A 22,938-nucleotide genomic window follows, 5' to 3' on the forward strand; every position below is an offset into this window, starting at 1 on the left:
CTGGAATGCAAACCTCTGCAACTCTGTCTGCCTGAAAGTCCCTCTGCACCCTCCGTCTCCTCTCCCATCAATCAACAGCCAGAGAAAACAGATGGATCAGTGAGTAGACAGCCTGTATGGCTAACTCCCCCCCTCTCCCCACCATGTATACTGAACAAAAATATAAAATGCAACATACAACAATTTCAACGATTTTACAGTTACAGTTCATAGTTTACAGAGTTACAGTTCACACCTGTCAGGTGGATGGATTATCTTGGCAAAGGAGAAATCAGTCAATTGAAATAAATTCATTAGAACCTAATCTATGAATTTTACATGATTGGGCATGGGCGCAGCCATGTGTGGGCTTGGGAGGGCATAGGCCCACCCACTTGGGAGCCAGGCCCAGCCGATCAGAAATAATTTTCCCCCACAAAAGGGCTTTATTACAGACAGAAATACTCAGTTTCATCAGCTGCCTGGATGGCTGGTCTCAGACGATCCCACAGGTGAAGAAACCGGATGAGGAGGTCCTGGGCTGGCGTGGTTACACGTGGTCTACGGTTGTGAGGCCGGTTGGACCTACTGCCAAATTCTCTAAAACAACGTTGGAGGTGGCTTATGGTAGAGAAATGAACATTCAATTCTCTGGGAACACCTCTGGTGGACATTCCTGCAGTCGGCATGCCAATTGCACACTCCCTCAACTTGAGACATCTGTGGCATTGTGTTGTGTGACAAAACTGCACTTTTTAGAGTGGCATTTTATTGTCCCCAGCACAAGGTGCACCTATGTAATGATCATGCTGTTTAATCAGCTTCTTGATATGCCACACCTGTCAGGTGGATGGACTTTCTTGGCACAGGAGAAATGCTCAATAACAGGGATGTAAACAAATTTATGCACAACATTTGAGAGAAATAACCTTCTTGTGCAATTTCTGGGATCTTTCAGTTCATGAAACATGGGACCAACACTTTACATGTTGCGTTTATATTTTTGCTCAGTGTAGATTAGATAAAGGCTGGAGTGCAGGAGTCATAGTCAGGCACAGCAAGGGGTTGTGGTATACGATACAGTGGTCACAGCAGAGACTAGGGGGCGGAGACAGCACATTGGTGTTGGCATGGCAACAACAGTTACATTGATGTACATTATTGGACCAGATAATCAGTGTTTGGATTTTTTGTCCATGGTCCCTCCCTCCAGCTCATCTAGCTAGGCCTATGAATGGCCTCAAGAGGAGAGAGGTAGTTGTCTAATCTCATTGGGATGAAAGAGGTGGGCCCGAGACATCACAGGGTGGTTGATGGTGGCGCTTCTGAGGAAGGTTTTTGGCACCTTCACACTGGGGGGATAAAGCAGCTTGTGTGTGTGTGTGTGTGTGTGTGTGTGTGTGTGTGTGTGCGCGTCTCTCTCCCAGGTCAGAGTTGTCGTGGTATGATGGTGAAGGGGAGTATGGGGCTGGAGGCCTCTAGCTCCAGGGCGGTGAGGAAACACTCTGTAGCGGCAGCAGCATTGCCCTGAGCCTGCAGCACCTCCCCCAGGCTGTTCCACACGTCGTGGGCCGTCGAGTTCACCTGCACCGCATCCCGAAGGATCTTCTCTGCCAGGCTGTACCGCTGCAGCTGGTGCAGGATCAGACCCTAGGAGATAGGGAGAGAGAAGGAGTGAGTGAGTGACATAGTGAAGGAGTGAGAGAGGGGGGTGAACGATGTTCTCTGCCAGGCTGTACCGCTGCAGCTGGTGCAGGATCAGACCCTAGGACAGAGGGAGAGAGAAGGAGTGAGTGAGTGACATAGTGAAGGAGTGAGAGAGGGGGGTGAACGATGTTCTCTGCCAGGCTGTACCGCTGCAGCTGGTGCAGGATCAGATCCTAGGACAGAGGGAGAGCTAATACAGCCTGTAACACTGACTCAGAGAGGAGCGAGGAGTTTAAACCCTTCTGTTTATCACTGCCCAGCTGACTCCATCCTAGTGACACACACACGAGAGATAGAGAACTGTACAATCACATACTCCATTTAGTCACATCCTACACTCATGTAATCTCATCCTTTCAATTAACTTCTCAAAGCAGCCAGCCTTTAAAAACCAGGCTAAGTAACTGTTAATCTAACACAAAAGGTCAGCCGTTGTCGCTACAGTAGACAGCTAAATCATTCACAGAGCAACCTTGAGGCTCTTTCCCCAAGGCTACATGGAGAGAAAAGGGCTCAAACGGACAGACACACACACACACACAGAGAGAGAGAGAGAGAAAGAGAAGAGAGAGGAAAGAGAGATTGAGAAGAGAGCGAGACAGGGAAATAGAGAGGGCGAGAGAGAGAAAGAGCAAGAGAGGAGAGAGTAGTCAGCACAGTTAGAGGCCAAGGAGAGCCATCTCCTCCACCCTGTACCTCTCCACAGAACTCTGGCTGAATGACAGAAAGAGGTGTGTGTGTGTGTATATGTGCCCCCTGTCGCTCCCCCGAGTTGACAGGCTGTTGAGATGTGACAAGCCTGCTTATTGCAGAGACCAACGAGACAGACGCCAAAATAAATCCAAAATGAAAAGCTCAGATACAGCAGAACTGACACAGAGTGATGTGTGGCTGTGGTCCCGGCCGCAGCAAGCTGCTCTGAGCTGCTACGCTGCTTAATTAGTCAAATGTGTGTGGGAAAGCAGGACCGGCACTGTAGCCAGAGACAGACACCCCTGGGACACGCCACAAGGATAGATGGAGAGAGTGATGTGGAGAGAAAAGGAAAGAGAATACAGAAATAGGAGAAGTCTGGACCCTGCCCTTCCTGCATTAACACCAACTCTATTTAAATGGAACATTTTGAGAGACAGAGAGAGAGAGAGAGAGAGAGAGAATAAAGAAGGAGTAAAAGTCATTGCCCCTTTAACAGCATTAACTGTTAAAAAATCGTTGGCTGCTGCTGCCAGTGCGGCGCATCGTTGGCATCTTCTCAGTAGAAACAGTGATAACTACATCTAATAACTGTCCCACTGCATCAAAGAGCTGGCACACCACTGCTACAGCATCAAGCTACCGGTCTGGTCCCAACAACGTGCAACAGCTCAACTGATACCACTGTAACCTGATCGATCAAGTAGTGGTTTGCAGCGAGTTAGCATTAATGGAGAAACCCTACCCGTATAATACCACCGCCAAACTGGAAGACGTGCAGCACCATCACTAGATAAGCCCGTCTATGCCTATCAAAGAGCTCAGTAACACAGACTAGTTGGGGGATACAGGATCTGTGTTACTGTTGTTGCGATACCAGAATTTTGACTTCAATACCGATACCAGATTTAGTATCACGATACTCGCTACCATCACAATACTGGATACCAAAACGATACCAGGGCAAAAAAAGAAAGGGTTATTAGCCAAAGTCACAGAATAGAACTTGATCCAGACATAGAGTACCAGTCAAAAGTTTGGACACACCTACTCATTCAAGGGTTTTTATTTATTGTTACTATTTTCTACATTGTAGAATAATAGTGAAGACATCAAAACTATGAAATAACACATATGGAATCATGTAGTAACCAAAAAGATGTAGATTTTAGATTTAACAAGTCTAAATATATTTTAAATTTCAGATTCTTCAAAGTAGCCACCCTTTGCCTTGATGACAGTGTTGCACACTCTTGGCATTCTCTCAACCAGCTTCATGAGGAAGTCACTTATTTTAAAATGGTACTGATCAACAACATTTGCATAGAATAAGCAATCTCTTCTTTTATAAAAGTGTGTACTGTCTCTTCAAGACCCATGACGTCATTCACAAACACAGTTCGAGGTACAAGCAAATATGATCTTGCCTGGAAGAGATGTGAGGCGGGGGAGACGGAGTGAATGAAAAAGGTTTTGGTCACAATCAGCTTTGAAATCAGCAATATTTTGCGTTATAGTTTGCATATTATCCCAAACAAGGTACTAGGGTAGTGAATTGACGGAAAGTTATCCTACAAAGCTGGAAGCTACTGGTATCTTCTTGAATTTTAGTGTTCCAGCCTGTAATGGACATTGTTTTGTTAACAGTAATTAACAGTTTCAACCTTTCTACATGCCGTGTTGCATTATTGATGTGTGTTAACTTCTGTGCAGCATAAGTGGTGATGCAGCCCAGACTCCCAGTGAGGGCAGTGGTTCCTCAGGACAGCCCAGACTCCCAGTGAGGGCAGTGGCTCCTCAGGACAGCCCAGACTCCCAGTGAGGGCAGTGGTTCCTCAGGACAGCCCAGACTCCCAGTGAGGGCAGTGGTTCCTCAGGAAAGCCCAGACTCCCAGTGAGGGCAGTGGCTCCGCAGGAGAGGCCAGAGCTGGCAATGAGTAAGTGGAGCAGACACGGAAGAGGCACGGAAGGAGACACGGTGGAGACACGGAGGAGGCACGGAGGAGGCGTAATTTCTTTTATAATAATAAAACATTTGAACCGTTTTTAATGTTCTAGTATCGAAAAAGAACAGAAGTTTTGGTATACGGTGCAACACTAATTTGTGTTACCACATGGACAGACACAGTAGATCCAAGGACAGTATGGTCGTAGCCGGTCCGGAGAGGAAATGAATATCTCATGAAGATTTGAGGGATGAAATGTGGAGAGGAATCTCTAAGCCTGATTCTTGGATCCAGTCAAGAAGTCACAGCTGTATCAGCAGGACCCCTCCCTCCCTCCCGCTCTTTCTTGTGCTCTCTCGCTCCATCCCTCGCCGCGTCTCTCGCTCGCTTTCCGTTTGTCAATCAGAGTGCTGGAGTGATGCACAGCCCTCCACAAACTGGCCTGTCAAGGCAGAGGGATGGAAAGAGTGGTGGATGGAGGGAGAGGAGTATATAAGAGTGTATAAATCGTGCCATACAGTGTGCAAGACCCATTACCACGTCGCTTTATGAGCTCTGACAGACTGACTGACAAACATTGTGCATCCCAGAGGCGACACCAACGCGATACACGGCGGAACAATCACACCACCCAGCAGCCAAACACAGCACCCAACGTCATCCATCACACCAGGCAAACTAGTCCAGTCACCATCACACCAGGCAAACTAGTCCAGTCACCATCACACCAGGCAAACTAGTCCAGTCACCATTACACCAGGCAAACTAGTCCAGTCACCATCACACCAGTTACAAACTAGTCCAGTCACCATCACACCAGGCAAACTAGTCCAGTCACCATCACACCAGTTACAAACTAGTCCAGTCACCATCACACCAGGCAAACTAGTCCAGTCACCATCACACCAGTTACAAACTAGTCCAGTCACCATCACACCAGTTACAAACTAGTCCAGTCACCATCACACCAGGCAAACTAGTACAGTGACAGTCACCATCACAACAAACTAGTCCAGTCACCATCACACCAGTTACAAACTAGTCCAGTCACCATCACACCAGTTACAAACTAGTACAGTGACAGTCACCATCACAACAAACTAGTCCAGTCACCATCACACCAGTCACAAACTAGTACAGTCACCATCACACCAGTCACAAACTAGTACAGTGACAGTCACCATCACAACAAACTAGTCCAGTCACCATCACAACACAAACTAGTCCAGTCACCATCCCAACACAAACTATTCCAGTCACCATCACACCACAAACTACAGTCAGAGAGACGAGGCTCCACTATTCAGCTCAGTAAGGGATGTGTGTGTCCCCACTATGGCAGCAGTCAGGACTGCTCTCCTTAGTGTTTCTCTAGAAGAAAGAGGCTTATTTATAATTCAACAGGCGTTGGAAGGAGGTCTCCACCCAGTGATCAGCTTAGCTTGGTGTAGAAGACAAAATAAGGCATTGAAAACAGACTCGCGCATGGACACACACATTTTTAGATTTGATTTTCAGCAGGATACAGGAGCACGGTCGTTCTACTAGAACACAGTTAAAGCAGAGACTTTGAACTGGGAAATCGAACACAGAGCGAGAAGAGTTATCAGCAGAGAACACAAATCAGGTCATGGTGAATAAGGACTATTTCTTCAGTCAGTCAGCCAATAAAGCTGCTCTGCTCTTTGCTGCTAGAGGACTAATCCTGTTCCTGTCTCAGCACCACCTCATCCTAGAAACGCAAGGACACAGATCCGCACGCGCACACAGATCCACACGCGCGCACAGTTGAGTGAACAGGCACACACAATAAGACAGTTCTCCACTACAGCCCCATGCATTATCCCATTCTAGCCAGACTGTTTACAGTCACAACACAGTAGAGAAGCTCTAAACTTCTCACTTTTGCGCCAAGCTGTACAGTATATGAGAGAGAGAGAAAGAGCAAGAAAGAGTGCGAGAAAGAAATAGCGAGGGAGAGAAAGAAAGTGTGAGTGAGTGAGTGAGTGAGTGAGTGAGAGAGAGAGAGAGAGAGAAAGAGAGAGAAATAGTGAAAGAAAGAGTGAGAGAGAGAGAAAGAGTGTGAGAGAGAGAGTAAGAGTGAGAGAGCGAGTAAAAAGAACAGATTGGACAATCCCCCTGCTTGAGGTGCTGACACAGCACAATGTGGTGGTTTATTCTGCATTCACCACCAACCAATCACAAGCTTCCATTTTCAATTTCCATAATTGGGTTTTTACTATGAGCTCATCAGATAGAGAGATGCTGTGTCTCTTGTTCTTGTTCTCTCTCGGTATCTCTCCTTCTCCTCCAAAAGGCCCTTTTCATTAGGCTCAATGCAGCCTTTTCATCCCAAAAGTGTCTCGTTTGTAATAAACAGAAGGGAAAGCTAATCTGCTAACAGCATGAGTCAGACCTGCAGTCTCTCCATTCAAAGTGATGAGCAAGCAGCATGGAGGTTTACAGGGTGACAGTAACAATGGGCTTCCCCCCTCTGTCTGCACCACTTGACTATGACCTGAGAGAGCGACTCTATGGGAGGCATTATGGATACGGGACTGTGAGGCCCATAAGAGTGACAGAATGTCAGCTGTCAGACTGCATGGTTGACGTGGCAGTAGTAGGGAAGATGAGAGAGAGGGAAAACAGAACAGATGTGAACAGAGGGCTGTAGAGGTTCAGGACTCACCAGTCTCTGCATAGTCTTGATGTGGCTGGGGCTGATGATGGAGAGAGAGATAGCGAGAGACATAGAAGAGAGGAACAGAAGAAAAGAGAGACTCACCAGTCTTTGCATGGTCTTGACGTGGGTGGGGCTGATGGAGAGGGCCTCCTCGTACCAGCGTTTGGCCTCGTCCACGTTGCCCCGCAGCTCAGCCACCTGGCCCCGCATAAACAGCACGTTGTGGGACATGGGGAACAGGTTGGCAGCCTCCTGGGTGCAGGCTGTCGCCTCCGCAGGCTTGCCCATGCCAATGTACACCTCCGCTAGAGAGAGAAAGAGAAAGGAGAGAGTAGATAGGGGAGAGGAGGACCGTGAGGTGACACACTGACACAAATAACTAGGACATACACTGACTGACTAACAGAAACCGTTTCAGACAGACCCACAGACACACACTTCCTATGGTAATGGGAGGTGCAGCAGACAAGAGAGGTGATAGCTGTCTTTTGACTTAATGATTTCATCAAGAGAGGAAATGAGAGCTTCTAGCAGGTGGCAGCCAGCCTGAAAATAGGGATTTAAAGTAAAGCCCATAGATTACATTCAGACAGAGACTTGAAAGTGAGTTTTTCAAAAGCAATAAAACACAGACTTATATCCAAAGATCATATCATGTCTTCTATTTGTCTTCCTTTTGGGTGAAATAGCTGAAAAACTATAATAATTATGAGCAAACATGACCTTACAGTGGCACTGATGTGTGTGTGTGTGATTCTGATTGTGCAAAACTGTGTCTGTATTTGCCTGCCTGCCTGCCTGCCTGCCTGCCTGTCTGCCTGTCTGTCTGTCTGTCTGTCTGTCTGTCTGTCTGTCTGTCTGTCTGTCTCCAGGCAGGCTGTTCTCTAAGCAGCCAGCTAAGCCTCCAGTGCTGTCCTCATTTGTTGGTCCCAGAGAAAGGAGGTTATATCCAGGACACCATCCCCCATCTCTCTATTCTCTGGCATTTTGGAAAATGTTCATGGAGTGCCACAGCCTCCAGCAGCGTGTGTGCGTGTGGACGAGACTGTTTGGGGTTGGTTCACAAAGCCTCAGCAGCACTACTAGATAGGCAAGCAGTAGCAGCTGGCTGAGGGAGGGAGGGGACCTTGCTCTGCTCTGGCCTCCGCTTCTGTCATTTCAACGCTCGGCAGTGAGAGCAGGAGCGGATTTATCTCCCTCTCCCTGCACCCCCCCCTCCTTCTCGTCTTCTCTCTACTTGCCTTCTCCCCATTTCTCTATCCTCTCTCTACCTTCCCCTTCTTTCTCTCACCCCATTTCCTTCTCTCAATGCCCCCCTCTCCTCTCACAATGCCCCCCCCCATCCATCCTTATATCTCCCTTTCAGAGCTGATTCAAAGAGAGGCAGTTTTATTGGGAGGTGACGCCCCCTTGGTGTTATCATCAGTGTGAGTATCTAAGTATCTAAGGCTGGCAATAAGGATAATGACCAAATAAAGCAGTCAGTGTGTGTGTGTGTGTGTTCTTTCCCACCCATCGCAGGAGGACTGCAAATGAAAGGCAGTAGCAACAGTCCAGGAGGCCCTGCCTGTGATATGTTAACACTTAACAGTCAGACCACCTCACAGGAACATATCGATTCCATTAAGCTGCTGTCTGCTACCCCACCTCCCCTGAGTCAATGGATTACCACTCCCACACACACCCTGCCAATCACTAACACCACACACATGCATGAACACAAGTGCACACACAACACAAGGATATCATTCTGGATAATGGATATCATTTTTGGTACACATAATTAATGAGAGTAGGATAAGGGTAGAATACAATAACAGCAGGATAGTACAGCAGCATTATATTAACTCCCCTCTGGCTGTCCAGCCTGTGTGTTACTTACAGAGGTGTAGTGACTCAGTGTACTACCATAGCTGTGTGTTATAGTGGTATAGTGTACTACCATAGCTGTGTGTTATAGTGGTATAGTGTACTACCATAGCTGTGTGGTGTAGTGACTCAGTGTACTACCATAGCTGTGTGTTATAGTGGCGTAGTGTACTACCATAGCTGTGTGGTGTAGTGACTCAGTGTACTACCATAGCTGTGTGTTATAGTGGTATAGTGTACTACCATAGCTGTGTGTTATAGTGGTATAGTGTACTACCATAGCTGTGTGTTAGTGGTATAGTGTACTACCATAGCTGTGTGTTATAGTGGTATAGTGTACTACCATAGCTGTGTGTTATAGTGTACTACCATAGCTGTGTGTTATAGTGGTATAGTGTACTACCATAGCTGTGTGTTAGTGGTATAGTGTACTACCATAGCTGTGTGTTATAGTGGTATAGTGTACTACCATAGCTGTGTGTTATAGTGTACTATCATACCTGCGTGGAGCCAGATCTGAGCCAGAGTCATCCAGGGGTGTAGGGGTCCATGTTTGGGGGCACTGCTCTGCATGGAGGATGCCACCTCTGACAGGGCCTGTTCCACCCGCGACGCCGCCATGGATGTGGCGTGGACCGAGCCTGCAGAGAGAGGGGGAGGAGGAGAGGACGACAGGGGAGAAGAGGGGGTAAGCACAGCAGTACCAGCACCTCCTCATGGTAAAAGGATGCAACTGTAGGCTAATGTTACTCCACTCATTCTGCATCCATCGTTCAGGACATTAGCTGCACAAAACTTTACACACAGACGGCTTCATGCCTTCACAAAAAGCTTCATGTTATATAGGCTACTAGTGACAGGCAGCGTTACTAAGTCAGCAGCTATTAACTGTCTATTATCCTTGCAAACCACTGATTCACATATCCAGACGTATAGACGTACAATAACCTGGCTGTAGCTGTACAAACTAGGCCAACTGATTTGGGACTGGAGTTGGTTGAAAATACTATTTGGAGTGGATACTACTTTCCCCGGGCTCTAAAGAGCAAGAGAGCTTTCATTATTGGCTTTAAAGAGCTTTAGATTAAAGCACAAATGGTCCCTATCTTCAAATCCTGTCAAGAAGATCTAGTGAAAGCACCGGGGCAAAGAAAAGTCCTGTGATGAATTTAGGGGGGAGAAAAAATATCCCTGGCTATAAAGAGATGTTTTTGATAAGGTCTTGCGAGTTGGGAGGAGAGATTTGATTTGTGTTTAAGCTGGAATGCTGCTAAGAGGATTTAGTGAAATGGGAATCAGTCTCTGGGTTCTCAATCTGCATGGCAGGCTTTTGGTGAGGCACACACGGCCACTTCACACACACACACCACACTTTCTGCATACTGGAGCTAAGTGACTCTTTTACGCTATAGACCCTTTAACAACCAGTAGCATCCATCTATGGTCCACATGAATGCTTTAACACGTACTCTTCTCCTTAACACACGTCACTCACCATTACTACCGACTGGCCATAAAACACAACACTGACTCCTTTTATTACCTCAACACACTAGTGATGAACACAATCTGAACCAGACATAGACCGTTCTATATGGTTATAGCTCTATGATCTGAACACAATAGCTCCTCTAAGAACTCTCTCTCCTACCACTACACATCCTCATCCTTCACTCTGTCTCTCTGAACACCCACACCACAGGATTACAGGCAGGCAGGCAGCCTTTCGCGTCAAACTGCTTCACTCTTCTCTATTCTCATATCAGAAAAATAACACGTTTGCTTTCTCTCTGGCTCCCTGGTTATTGACTGAAGTGACAGTCACACAGTATGCATCTAAAAACCCTGTCAGTGTCCCAAATTGCATCCTATTCCATATATAGCGCACTACTTTTGATCAGAGCCCTATGTACCCTGGTCAAAAGTAGTGCACTGTAAAGGGAATAGGGTGCCATTTGGGACTCATACCCTGAGATCGATACTCTTCCCTCCCTCACAGCAGCACTAAGCCTACAGAGCCCCAGTCTCAGCCCTAGCGCCCACATTTAGCATGCAGACTGGAGACACCGGCTCTGTTCAAAAGTAGTGCACTCTATAGGGTGCCATTTGGGATGGATACAGCATCAACCATGGAACTCCACAGCCATAGACCACGTCAGCCAAATTGAGCGTATTGGCAAGGTCTGAAGGGCTTTACCTGTTCTAGTCATTCTATTTCTATGGACACACCAACTTGATGTGGCTGAAGAAGATTTATCGCAGAAGGAAGGAACACCAGGTTGAGTGGAGCGATTGATTGTTTTAAAAGGTCCCTGGATAGATGGAGAAAGAGCACCAGGAGCTGTACCATCAAGACAGACAGCTGTGTCACCAAGCAGGCTGTAGATACTCATTTTATCCAATGAAGTCAATTAAATGGCACCCACTGCAGGTGAATGCGTCAAATTAAGCCTGGATTAAACCGGTGTGATCTTAACCTGGATGAGTGAAAATGGTAATCCATGCAGTTAGGAAAAAGTACACAAACACTCTCTCACACGCACACACACAGCGGCCTAAAAGGGTAGCCAAAAGTGCCTTCATGCAAGGTACAAAGCGCAAGGCACTAATGGAGAGCGATGTGGAGGGTGGGTTGTCAGTTCACAGCAGCACAAAAAGAATCTACATGTTCTTAAAGAAACAGTATCCATTTCACCGGGGCATGAGAGGACAGAGCTGCTTCCTCCTCATCCATTCCCCTCTTTTGTTTTGTTTCTAGTGAAGTCCAAGAGAATGTCAAAGAACACCGGGCTGGCCGTATGACAAGAGAGTGGCCTGTGTGTGTTTGCTGTCAGGGAAGCTTAAAGGAAACCTATTAATAGTCTGTGAAAGCCTAGAGGCCCAGCAGTGAAACTAACTGGTCTCCACAACACAACAGCCAGTCATGGACAACATAGTCCATAGCCCTTTAACTAAACACAAATAAAATTACAAATGAAAAAACAAAAACAAAGCTAGCCCGTCTGGGACTGGTCTGGCTAATGAGCTCTGTATTGTATGGTGGAGGGAGCCCATACGATAAGGCTGTGTGTCTGGTGGATAGAATAGAGCAGCCAGCCAGGGGAAATGATACTGCCTCTTTAATTATGGAGCTGCCTACTCCATAGCTGGCCCACCGAGTCAGGAAGCTCAGTGAGCTAATTGTTTAGCTGTAGCACAAAGGGCCTGAGGACAAAAATAAATAAATTAAACAAAAAACTAAACAAAAACAGAAAATAAGGTGAGCTAGCGAATAGCGGCCGGACAGCCTCCAGTATGGTCCACACATGGTGGATGACTGACTGACTTTAGGAGCACAGACAGACAGAGGGACAGGCAGGTGGTTGGTGGTGACGGATGGATACATTGACTGTGGAGGAAAAATCAGGCCAAGGCCAGGAGGCGTGATACATCAGTCAGAGTCCAGCGTCAGTGGGCAAAGAGAGAGGGAGCGGAGGGAGAAAAGCGCTACTTACAAACTGAAAACATGGAGTAAAAACCATGATACTGATGAAAGTTAGCATCTGGAGGGCTGCCTTTAAAATAACAAATCAACAAACAACAAAGAACAAAGATTACTTAAAAGAGAAAATTAATTAAAGAGGGAAAATTAAAGAGATACAGCTAGGAGAAAACTTTAAAATCACTTCCACTCAACAACAAAACTGAAGTATACTTAACAGAAACATTTCAAAAGACACTAACATTAGTGAATGCTGAAGTTATTTATGCTAAGTTAGTGCCAGTGAAAATGGATCCACACAATGATTCACTATCAATGTGTCAATCCAATCCATCCTAAACTGCTTCACCCCTGCACGCGTTTGTGGTTGCTATTGCCACCAGTGCAAGCTTTTCCTTCCTTAAATCACCTTTATCATTTTCCTTATTTAAACATCAAACATACATTATGATGGCAAACACAAAAACCTTGGACCTCTATTGCAGGTGTAAATACACTGTGGTTATTTGAAATGCCTCAATCCAGCCCTTTATCGAGCAGTAAAACATAAAATGGTACAATGGAAGGTGGCGAGGGAAAGATACTAGAACGCCAAAGGACAAATGAACAGAGTGATGAATAGAAAGAGAAAGCCAGGGGACACAGAGAGCTAGATAGAGGAGAGAACATAACAGGAAGTACTGTGACGTGTGTGGAGAGTGAGCGTGCTTGAGCGAGTGCGGGTGGGTTTTTACCTGTATTGCCGGTAGAGTGTACCTGTAGTTCTAGTGCCTAGTAGTTCTAGTGTAGTGTACCTGTAGTTCTAGTGTCTAGTAGTTCTAGTGTAGTGTACCTGTAGTTCTAGTGCCTAGTAGTTCTAGTGTAGTGTACCTGTAGTTCTAGTGCCTAGTAGTTCTAGTGTAGTGTACCTGTAGTTCTAGTGCCTAGTAGTTCTAGTGTAGTGTACCTGTAGTTCTAGTGTCTAGTGCCAGAACCTCTCCTCACACTCTGTATCCTACACTTCCTCTGTTAACCCCAAAACATACAAACTCCATGCTAACTGAACTGACATCTTGTTTGTCAGAGGTTGTTGTTTCATCTGTCTTAAAACCCAGTCAGTCAGATAGATAGATAGGATACGGGGCCGTTCATTCGCCTCTCTTTCACTCTTTCTTTCTTTCCTTCTCATATCCTCCGTGTCTGCTGACTCACTCAGTCGAAGCCGGACAGGGTGGCCACTCAGGCAGATTAGGGACTTAACGTCGTCCACTCAGTGTCTCCGTGGCGATGGGATGGTGATAGGCTGACAGGATCCCGTTATGCCCACAGGACTGGACACACCTGACTCACTATTGGGCCGACCCAAATCCTACTGTGCTGGCTGGCTATGATATGTTTTCACCTTGTCCTTTCCAGCATGGTTTTTAGCACTGTTAAGGAACTATACATAGAACACACACCACACCACAGCACAGAACACTAGTACACTACTGTATCTAGGGCTTAATCAGTGAAGTCACTTTCTAAATGGCACCCCATTGCCTATAGTGCACTACACCAGAGTCAAAACTAGTGCACTATGTAGGGAAAAGTGTGCCATTTTGGACGAGTTAAAAAACGCACACTCAGCAAGCATTGTTGTGATTGGGCAGTGAGTCACGCACACCACAACATGCCATTGGCCGCACGTGGTGCAGAGGAGCATTACTATTGGTGGACTGTCGCCGAGGGGTGTGGTCACAGAAAGCATGATGGCCGCCGGCCGGCTTCGGGGGGTGCAGAGGGGGGTCGGCCTTGGGGGGTGTGATGGGAGGAGGGTGGTGGGAGGGGCCGGCGTGAAAGAGAGGGGAAGAAGGGGAGGCGGGCTCGGACCCCGAGAGAGAGGAGGAGCCAGAGACTAGAAACAACAGAAAAGTAAAAGATGACACAGATATATAAAACACAGAACATATGAAGACTGCAGCCTTTTCTTAGCAACAGCTAACTGAAAGTAGAGAAAAATGGCATAGCTGACTTAGAGAGACCTTTCGGTTGATCAGTCTGAGGAGTATTTCTGTCTTTGTGGGGAAAAACTAATTCTGATTGGCTGGGCCTGGCTCCCCCACCTCTACCCAGTCATGTAAAATAGATTAGGGCCTAATGAACTGATTTAAATTGACTGATTCCTTATATGAACTGTAAAAATGTTGTGTTTATATTTTTGTTCAGTATACTCTGATACGGTATGGTGTAACACACAGATAAAAGCCTTTATTGTGATAGGAAGGAAAAGCTGTTGGACATTGAACACTGCAGTAAAAAACGTTAATATTTAGAAAATGAAAGATGTTGATCAACGGTCACACACTTTGACAGGATGTAGTCTACAGGGTGTGTCTTCACACCTCTGACAGAGACAGAATGGGGAAATACAAGATATGATGTTAAAATGTCGGGACAGACTGCTTTAGTGACGTTTTCTAGCTGCAATGACAAGAGACCTACATCTAATCCATATGTGTGTGTGTGATTATATATATATAAAAAATTATAGAATGCTGAGGAGGCTGGTGAGAGGAGCTATAGGAGGAAGGGCTCATTTTAAATGGCTGGAATGGAATAAATCACATCAAACAAATGGAAACCACATGTTGAACTCCATTCCAGCCATTACAAAGAGCCCGTCCTCCTATAGCTCCTCCCACCAGCCTCCGCTGCTAGAATGGTATTCCTTGGCTGAATCTCCAACCCACCACTTCTACTGCTCTGATCACTCAGTAAAAGGCTGAGTGGTTGTTCGGAGGTTCAGCCCTTAACAGCAGCAGCTTGTAGTTTACTCCAGTATGGCCATAAACCCTGTAGCCATGGAGACAAAGAGCAATATACAGGTGTGGTTGTAGATACAGTAGTCATGTTGAGACAGACACAGTGTGACTACAGTGACTTGGACATGGATGTACAGTCACCGTAGTAGATACTGTGAATTTATGGAGCTGCTGCTAGAGAGGCTTTAACCTGCATGTCCCTGGGATTAATTGTAATACATTTACATGACCTACAGGCATTTGAAGGTTTCTGCTTCCCTCATAATGGGATAGCGACCATGTTAAGTAGCCTGGTCACATATCTGTTTGTTCTCTTGCCAACTCCACTGCTGTCACTGTCAAGCCCATGATGGCACAAACAGACACACACTCAGGCTACATGTTAAGTGTCCTGGGGTGAGCTGGTTTCTGCTTTATAACTCCTCTCCATTTCTCTAATGTTGTGAGGTAGTGGTAGTGAGGTGAGACTTACCCGTCTCTGGATCACTGAAGTCAGGCAGCGTCATGGCATTGAGCGTCCTTCGGTCTGCTATGGCTCTGTCCAACAGGCTGCTGCCTCGACCTGAATCACTGGACACACACACAGAGAAAATAGGTAAAACACCAACTAGACCGCTAAGTTTCCTGAAAACCCTCCCTGCCAATCTATTCTCTTAGCATGACTGCTGCGCAGGTTAAGAGCTGTGTTTTTGTCTGTCTTAGGTAAGATTTACAGTTACTGCATGGGATAGGTGATGAAACCGAGAGCAACGCTCCACGTTTAGGAAGGGGTAAGGTAGCAGGCAGCGGACTGAGTCTGCCTCTGCTACAAAGACTAATGCAAAATCCAGTTCATGAAACAGAAGGATGGACTGGATAGTCACGAATTTGGAGATATCCCCTAGTCAAATGTCACAGGGACAGTTAAACATTCTGATGCATTGGTCTGGGTGGATTACTGGTCCCTGTCTGAACTCCTGTATCTTTCTACTCATTCTGTCATATCCAGGAAATCACAGCCACGAGCGAAAGGAGAGTTCTGTTCTGTCGTTTGTTCGGGATGGTATATTTCAACAGCATTGACGGGAAACTTCTACGCACGCAGAGGCAGTAAAACTCAAAATGCGAGACAGAAGAACAGCCATAAAACAGAGCTCCTGACGAACTTTAACACAGCAATATGTTAGCTTCCAGTATATTCCTCTCCTGTAGGGTTTGGCTGAGGTAAACGCTATTTCACCGTCTATAATGACCAGCGAGTATACACAGACAATACAGTATAGGAATAGTAGGGCGACAGTAGCCTCGGCCCCTGTCTATGGGGTGTGTGGTGGGTGCAGCAGAGGACCAGGAGGAGAGGAGTCTGGTTACTTGTAATTGATCTCCGTGGACTAAACTTCTTCAGTTTAACGAGAGTCTGACACGGAAGTGAGGGACTGATCTGTCCACGGTGATTCGCTGTCTCTCTGCTGCATGGCTACCATTAGCTGCAGACGGGCTGTGTCCCAAACGGCACCATATCCATATTGTAGTTCACCACTTTTGACAGGAGTCCTTAATGTAGTGCACTAACTAGGGAATAGGCACCATTTGGGACGCAGACTCTGGAGATGTTGGGTCATGGCTAGACGAGATTCACTAATAGTAAGGAAGGGAGTCCAGTGATGTAATACGTCATTTAGCTCAATCAATCATTGTATTTATAAAAACCTTTTTATATCAATAGTAGTTACAAAGTGCCTTCCAGTACTCTGCTCTCAGGCCTGTGTTTCTCTAAGCAAAGCTTTAGTGGATTTTTTAAAGCGTCTTAAAAAGCCATGGATAAAAATCAGGGAAGCAGTGCTGCTCGATCTCTCGTGATAGTTAATTCCAGTGTTTTGCAGGAGATTGTGGCTAAAGTCGGTGCACATATTTACAAAAGGAGATCGGGATAATGCACATTTGGCCCCAGACTCAAGCCAGTCTCACTCGCTCGTCCTTTTCTGACATTCCAAAACACTACATTATACGCCATAATATTCCTGAAGGTGGTTTGTAATACTGCAGGTTGCAATGGTAGGTCTGTCCAACATATTTTACTGCTATTTTCATACACAGTTCCGTTCTATCTAGCGGACAAAACATGTTGCCTGTGTAATGGGTACTACTATACTGTACCTGGGGTTGGTGAGGTTGTAACAGGACTTCCAGATCTGCAGCATGTGTTTGCAGGTGAGCAGAGCCTCCTCAGGTCCTCGACACAACGTCTCCAGCTTCACCTTGGTGAACAACAGGCTGCGGGGAGACACCCAGGTGACGCAGTTTGAGACACGGGATGACACACTTTAAAACACAGCGACAAACAGTTATCTACAGAGTGGACTCTCTGCATCTCTCTATAATGATACAACCCAGATAAAAAACGTTGTAGTAATACAGGTGGTGGGAGAGAAATGTAGTATTTTCCACCCAGCACCTAAGCTATGTGTACACAATGTTGTGAGGTTGCAGAGAGAGGAGAGCACCCTTCACCGCCTGCTACACACTCCATCGTCAATGAGTAGCATTAGAATTCTATCTCCAGGGTGCCTGGGAGGAGCTCTAGTGGAGGAGGGGTGCATTCACCAAGAGAAGAGTAGCATTTGATGAAAGCCTATGTGGACACTAATTCGCTCCCAGAGAGAGAGCAGAGTGCGAGAGTGAGAAAATTCCATTGGTCTGGTGTGGTGGGGGTGGATAGTGCTGTGAATTAAGTTTCCATTTATAGACCCCTCCCCCATCTCACCCACCCTTTTCTCCTAGGCGAACGCGTTCCTCCCAGTGCAGCACTGTGATATAAATACAACATGACCTTACCGTCACCTCTCCATCTCCTCCTCATCCCAACATACACACAACCGCCCCCCCCTTCCCAATTTGTATTTTTTTATGAAAATAAAACACTAATATATATTGAATACATACAGCTGAAGTCGTAAGTTTACATACACTTAGGTTGGAGTCGTTAAAACTAGTTTTTCAACCACTCCACAAATGTCTTGTTAACAAACTATAGTTTTGGCAAGTCGGTTAGGACACCTACTTTGTGCATGACAAGTCATTTTTCCAACAATTGTTTAAAGACAGATTATTTTACTTATAATTCACTGTATCACAATTCCAGTGGATCAGAAGTTTACATACACTAAGTTGACTGTGCCTTTAAACAGCTTGGAAAATTCCAGAAAATTATGTCATGGCTTTAGAAGCTTCTGATAGGCTAATTGACATCATTTGAGTCAATTGGAGGTGTACCTGTGGATGTATTTCAAGGCCTACCTTCAAACTCAGTGCCTCTTTGCTTGACATCATGGGAAAATCAAAAGAAATCAGCCAAGACCTCCAAACGCCTGAAGGTACCACGTTCATCTGTACAAACAATAGTACGCAAGTATAAACACCATGGGACCACGCAGCTGTCATACCGCTCAGGAAGGAGACGCATTCTGTCTCCTAGAGATGAACGTACTTTGGTGCGACAAGTGCAAATCAATCCCAGAACAACAGCAAAGGACCTTGTGAAGATGCTGGAGGAAACAGGTACAAAAGTATCCATATCCACAGGAAAACGAGTCCTATATCGACATAACCTGAAAGGCCGCTCAGCAAGGAAGAAGCCACTGCTCCAAAACCTCCATTAAAAAAAAATCTCAAGACATCAGTCAGAAAGTTAAAGCTGGGTCGCAAACGGGTCTTCCAAATGGAAAGTGACCTCAAGCATACTTCTAAAGTTGTGGCAAAATGGCTTAAGGACAACAAAGTCAAGGTATTGGAGTGGCCATCACAAAAAGCCCTGACTTCAATCCTATAGAAAATGTGTGGGCAGAACTGAAAAAGCATGTGTGAGCAAGGAGGCCTACAAACCTGACTCAGTTACACCAGCTCTGTCAGGAGGAATGGGCCAAAATTCAACCAACTTATTATGGGAAGCTTGTGGAAGGCTACCCGAAACGTTTGACCCAAGTTAAACAATTTAAAGGCAATGCTACCAAATACTAATTGAGTGTATGTAAACTTCTGACCCACTGGGAATGTGATGAAATAAAAGCTGAAATAAATCATTCTCTATACTATTATACTGACGTTTCACATTCTTAAAATAAAGTGGTGATCCTAACAGACCCAAGACAGGGAATTTTTACTAGGACTAAATGTCAGGAATTGTGAAAAACTGAGATGAAATGTATTTGGCTAAGGTTAATTGTAAACTTCCGGCTTCAACTGTAAGTATTCATACACCTGAGTCAGTACATGTTAGAATCATCTTCGGCAGCGATTACAGCTGTGTCTTTCTCGGTAAGTCTCGAAGAGCTTTCCCCACCTGGATTGTACAATATTTGCACATTATTCTTTTTAAAATTAATCAAGCGCTGTCAAGTTGGTTGTTTATCATTGTCGACAGCCATTTACAAGTCTTGTCATAGATTTTGAAGACGATTTAAGTCAAAACTGTAACTACGCTGCTCAGGAACATTCAACGTCATCTTGTTAAGCTACTCCAGTGTATATTTGGCCTTGTGTTTTGGGTTATTGACCTGCTGAAAGGTGAATTTGTCTCCCAGTGTCTGTTGGAAAGCAGACTGAACCAGGTTTTCCTCTAAGATTTTGCCTGGACTTAGTTCTATTCCGTTGCTTTTTATCCCCCCAAAAACTCCCTAGTACTTGATGACAAGCCGATGACAAGCATACCCATAACATGATGCAGCCACCACTATGCTTGAAAATATGAAGAGAGGTACTCTTGGATTTGCCTGAAACATAACACTTTGTATTCAGGACATAAACTTAATTTCTTTGCCAAATGTTTTGCAGTTTTACTATATTGCCTGACAAACAGGATGCATGTTTTAGAATATTTTTTATTCTGTACATGTTTCCTTCTATCATTTCGGTTAGTATTGTGGAGTAACTACAATGTTGTTGATCCATCCTCACTTTTCTCCTATCACAGCCATTAAACTCTGTAACTGTTTTAAAATCACCATTGGCCTCATGGAAAATCCTTGAGCGGTTTTCTTCCTCTTTGGCAACTGAGTTATGAAGGATGCCTACATCTTTATAGTGACTGGGTGTATTGATACACCATCCAAAGTGTCATTAATAACTTCACCATGCTCAAAGGGATATTCAATGTCAGTTTATTCAGGTGCCCTTATTTGCGAGGCATTGGAAAACCTCCCTGGTCTTTGTGATTGAATCTGTGTTTGAAATTCACTGCTCGACTGAGGGACCTTAACAGGTAATTAATTGTATGTATGGGGTACAGAGACGAGGTAGTCATTCAAATATCATGTTAAACACTAATATTGCACACAGAGTGAGTCCGTGTAACTTATTATGTGACTTGCTAATAACCTCTTGACGCTAGGGGTCAGATTTATTTTTATTTTTTAAATAACGTTCCCAAGGTAAACGGACTATTTCTCAGGTCCAGATCGTAGAATATGCATATAATTTACAGATTAGGATAGAAAACACTCCAAAGTTTCCAAAACTGTCAAAACATTGTCTTTGAGTATAACAAAACTGATTCTGCAGGCGAAAACCTGAGAAAATCTAACTCGGAAGTGATTTTAAAAATCTGTGTTTCCTTGCCCGTCTTTCTTCCATTTAAAGGGGTATCAACCAGATTCCTTTTCCAATGGCTTCCTCAGGCTGTGACCAGGCTTTAGACATAGTTTCAGGCTTTTATTTTGAAAAATGAGCGAGATTTTTCAAAAGTAGTCAGGTTATCAAAGGTAAGCGATTAATTTTATTGCTTTTCTGACTTTCGTGACCATGCTAATTTGGGGCTAACTGTTCTAGCATTGATTGATACACTCACAAAAGCTTGGATTTCTTTCGCTGTAAAGCATATTTTCGAAATCTGACACGATAGGTGGATTAACAACAAGCTAAGCTGTGTTTTGGTATATTTCACTTGTGATTGCATGATTATAAATATTTTTTGTAATATTTTGCGCCCTGCAATTCAGCGGTTGTTTAGGAAAATGCTCCCGCTAAAGGGATCCGTAGCGCAGAGAAGTTAAGTATAACAAGGCTTGCCATAACAAAGGGGTTAAAGAGTCAAGACATTTCAACTTTTCATTTTTAATTAATTAGTTAAAACAATTCTAAAAACATAATTCCAATTTGACATTATGAGGTATTGTGTGTAGGCCGGTGACACAAAATGTCAATTTAATCCATTTTAAATTCAGGCTGTAACACAAGGCACAGTAAATATTCACAGAACTCACCCTCAGCGTCATGTTTTTACACGCACTCACAGGCGCGCACACACACACACACACTTCACTCTCCCCCAGGGAAAGCCGAAGCTCAATCAAGCTTGTGTAAAAACAGGGAAAAAAAAGAATACAAAATTGGAAAATGAAAAAGCGTGTTCTTTTTAATGTTATGTAAGTGGCTGAGGCAGAGATACTGAGGCACAGAAGCCAATACTGTGGTGCCCTGAGGGTACAGCAGACTAAATCTATTAGATATTGTGAAATTCAAACACCGGAAACAAACAGAGCAGGGAAAAGAGAGAGAAAAAAATTGGGATCTCAGAGTTACGTAGAGTCAGGAGTGTGAGAGGGGCAGGGTTTGTGCACAAATTAACCATCAGACAGAGGAGATGGAGAGACGGCAAAGGAAAAAGCAACGAAGAAATCATCTGTATAGCTACCACTGATTTCTATCAGTAACTAACACACAGCTCTGAAAATACAATTAATTGGAAATTGCTGTCTCTCTCTGCTGCCAAAATAACCAAGCGGATCTGTGTGCGGGTCTGTGTGTGTGTGTGTGGATGGCTGGCATGCCGTACCCACTGCCCACTCCCTCTGCCCGTCCTGGTAGCAAACCCCCCCCATCCCCAGTCATCACACTGGTCTAATTAAGGATGCCAGGTGCTGATCTCCCTGATGCCCAGGACAATGTTAATAACACACTGAGCAGAGTGGCACGCTGACTGATCCTTTGGTTAATGTGTTTGTTCACATGCCAGCACCAACGCTATAGACTAAGGCCTCTGTGATGGCCTGTGTGAGTATGAGGAGTTTAGAGTGAGTATGAGAGTCCGATGTGGAGAAAGATTCCAGACTCACATGAAGCTTTCTGGGTACTCGCTGAGCGCCATCTCGATGATGTTGAGAGCGTCGTGGTAGTGTTTCTGGGCCGACAGCAGCAGGGCCAGCAGGTGGAGAGAGTGCACGTCGTCTCCCTGCAGCTGCAGAGCCTGACGCACGTACCCCAGAGCCTCCGGGATCTACAGCACACAGATCACATACACCACCAGTCATCCACAGCCAGAGGTGCTGCTATCTGGCCATGCTGGAGAGGACACAAGTATATAGGTACCCTAAACTTCACCCCTACTACATCTGAAATCTTTATCTGGCTAAAGTTACAGTAGAAAGCACTTTCTGACCACAAATTAGAGGTCGCCCGATTAATCGGAATGGCCGATTAATTAGGGCCGATTTCAAGTTTTCATAACAAATCGATATTTTTGGACACCGATTTGACGTTTTATTTTTTATTTTTTACATCTTTATTTAACTAGGCAAGTCAGTTAAGAACACATTCTTATTTTCAATGACGGCCTAGGAACGGTGGGATAACTGCCTTGTTCAGGGGCAGAACGACAGATTTTTACCTTGTCAGCTCGGGGATTCGTTTTTGCAACCTTCCGGTTACTAGTCCAACGCTCTAACCACCTGCCTTACATTGCACTCCACGAGGAGCCTGCGTGGCAGGCTGACTACCTGTTACACGAGGGCAGCAAGAAGCCAAGGTAAGTTGCTAGCTAGCATT

At 45.2% G+C, this 22,938-nt stretch overlaps 1 protein-coding gene across 2 annotated transcripts in view; it reads right to left on the minus strand.

Annotated features, from left to right (window-relative positions):
• Positions 1-896: 896 nt before the first annotated feature.
• The window catches only part of ttc7b (tetratricopeptide repeat domain 7B), a 63,766-nt gene continuing 41,724 nt past the window's right edge, over positions 897-22,938 (minus strand). Inside the window, exons 15-20 of one of the 2 annotated variants that reach the window (XM_039009715.1) lie at positions 22,230-22,390; positions 17,278-17,394; positions 15,614-15,711; positions 9,378-9,518; positions 7,111-7,313; positions 897-1,629 (exon numbers count right to left, since the gene is read on the minus strand). In XM_039009715.1, the coding sequence (XP_038865643.1) occupies positions 1,408-1,629; positions 7,111-7,313; positions 9,378-9,518; positions 15,614-15,711; positions 17,278-17,394; positions 22,230-22,390 (942 nt within the window). In that variant the 3' untranslated portion in view covers positions 897-1,407. Of the gene's footprint in view, positions 1,630-7,110; positions 7,314-9,377; positions 9,519-15,613; positions 15,712-17,277; positions 17,443-22,229; positions 22,391-22,938 lie in introns of both variants that reach the window. The other variant, XM_039009714.1, reaches the window with a different exon arrangement.

The sequence above is a fragment of the Salvelinus namaycush genome, chromosome 15 (genome assembly GCF_016432855.1).
Source record: "Salvelinus namaycush isolate Seneca chromosome 15, SaNama_1.0, whole genome shotgun sequence".
Taxonomy (NCBI): domain Eukaryota; kingdom Metazoa; phylum Chordata; class Actinopteri; order Salmoniformes; family Salmonidae; genus Salvelinus; species Salvelinus namaycush.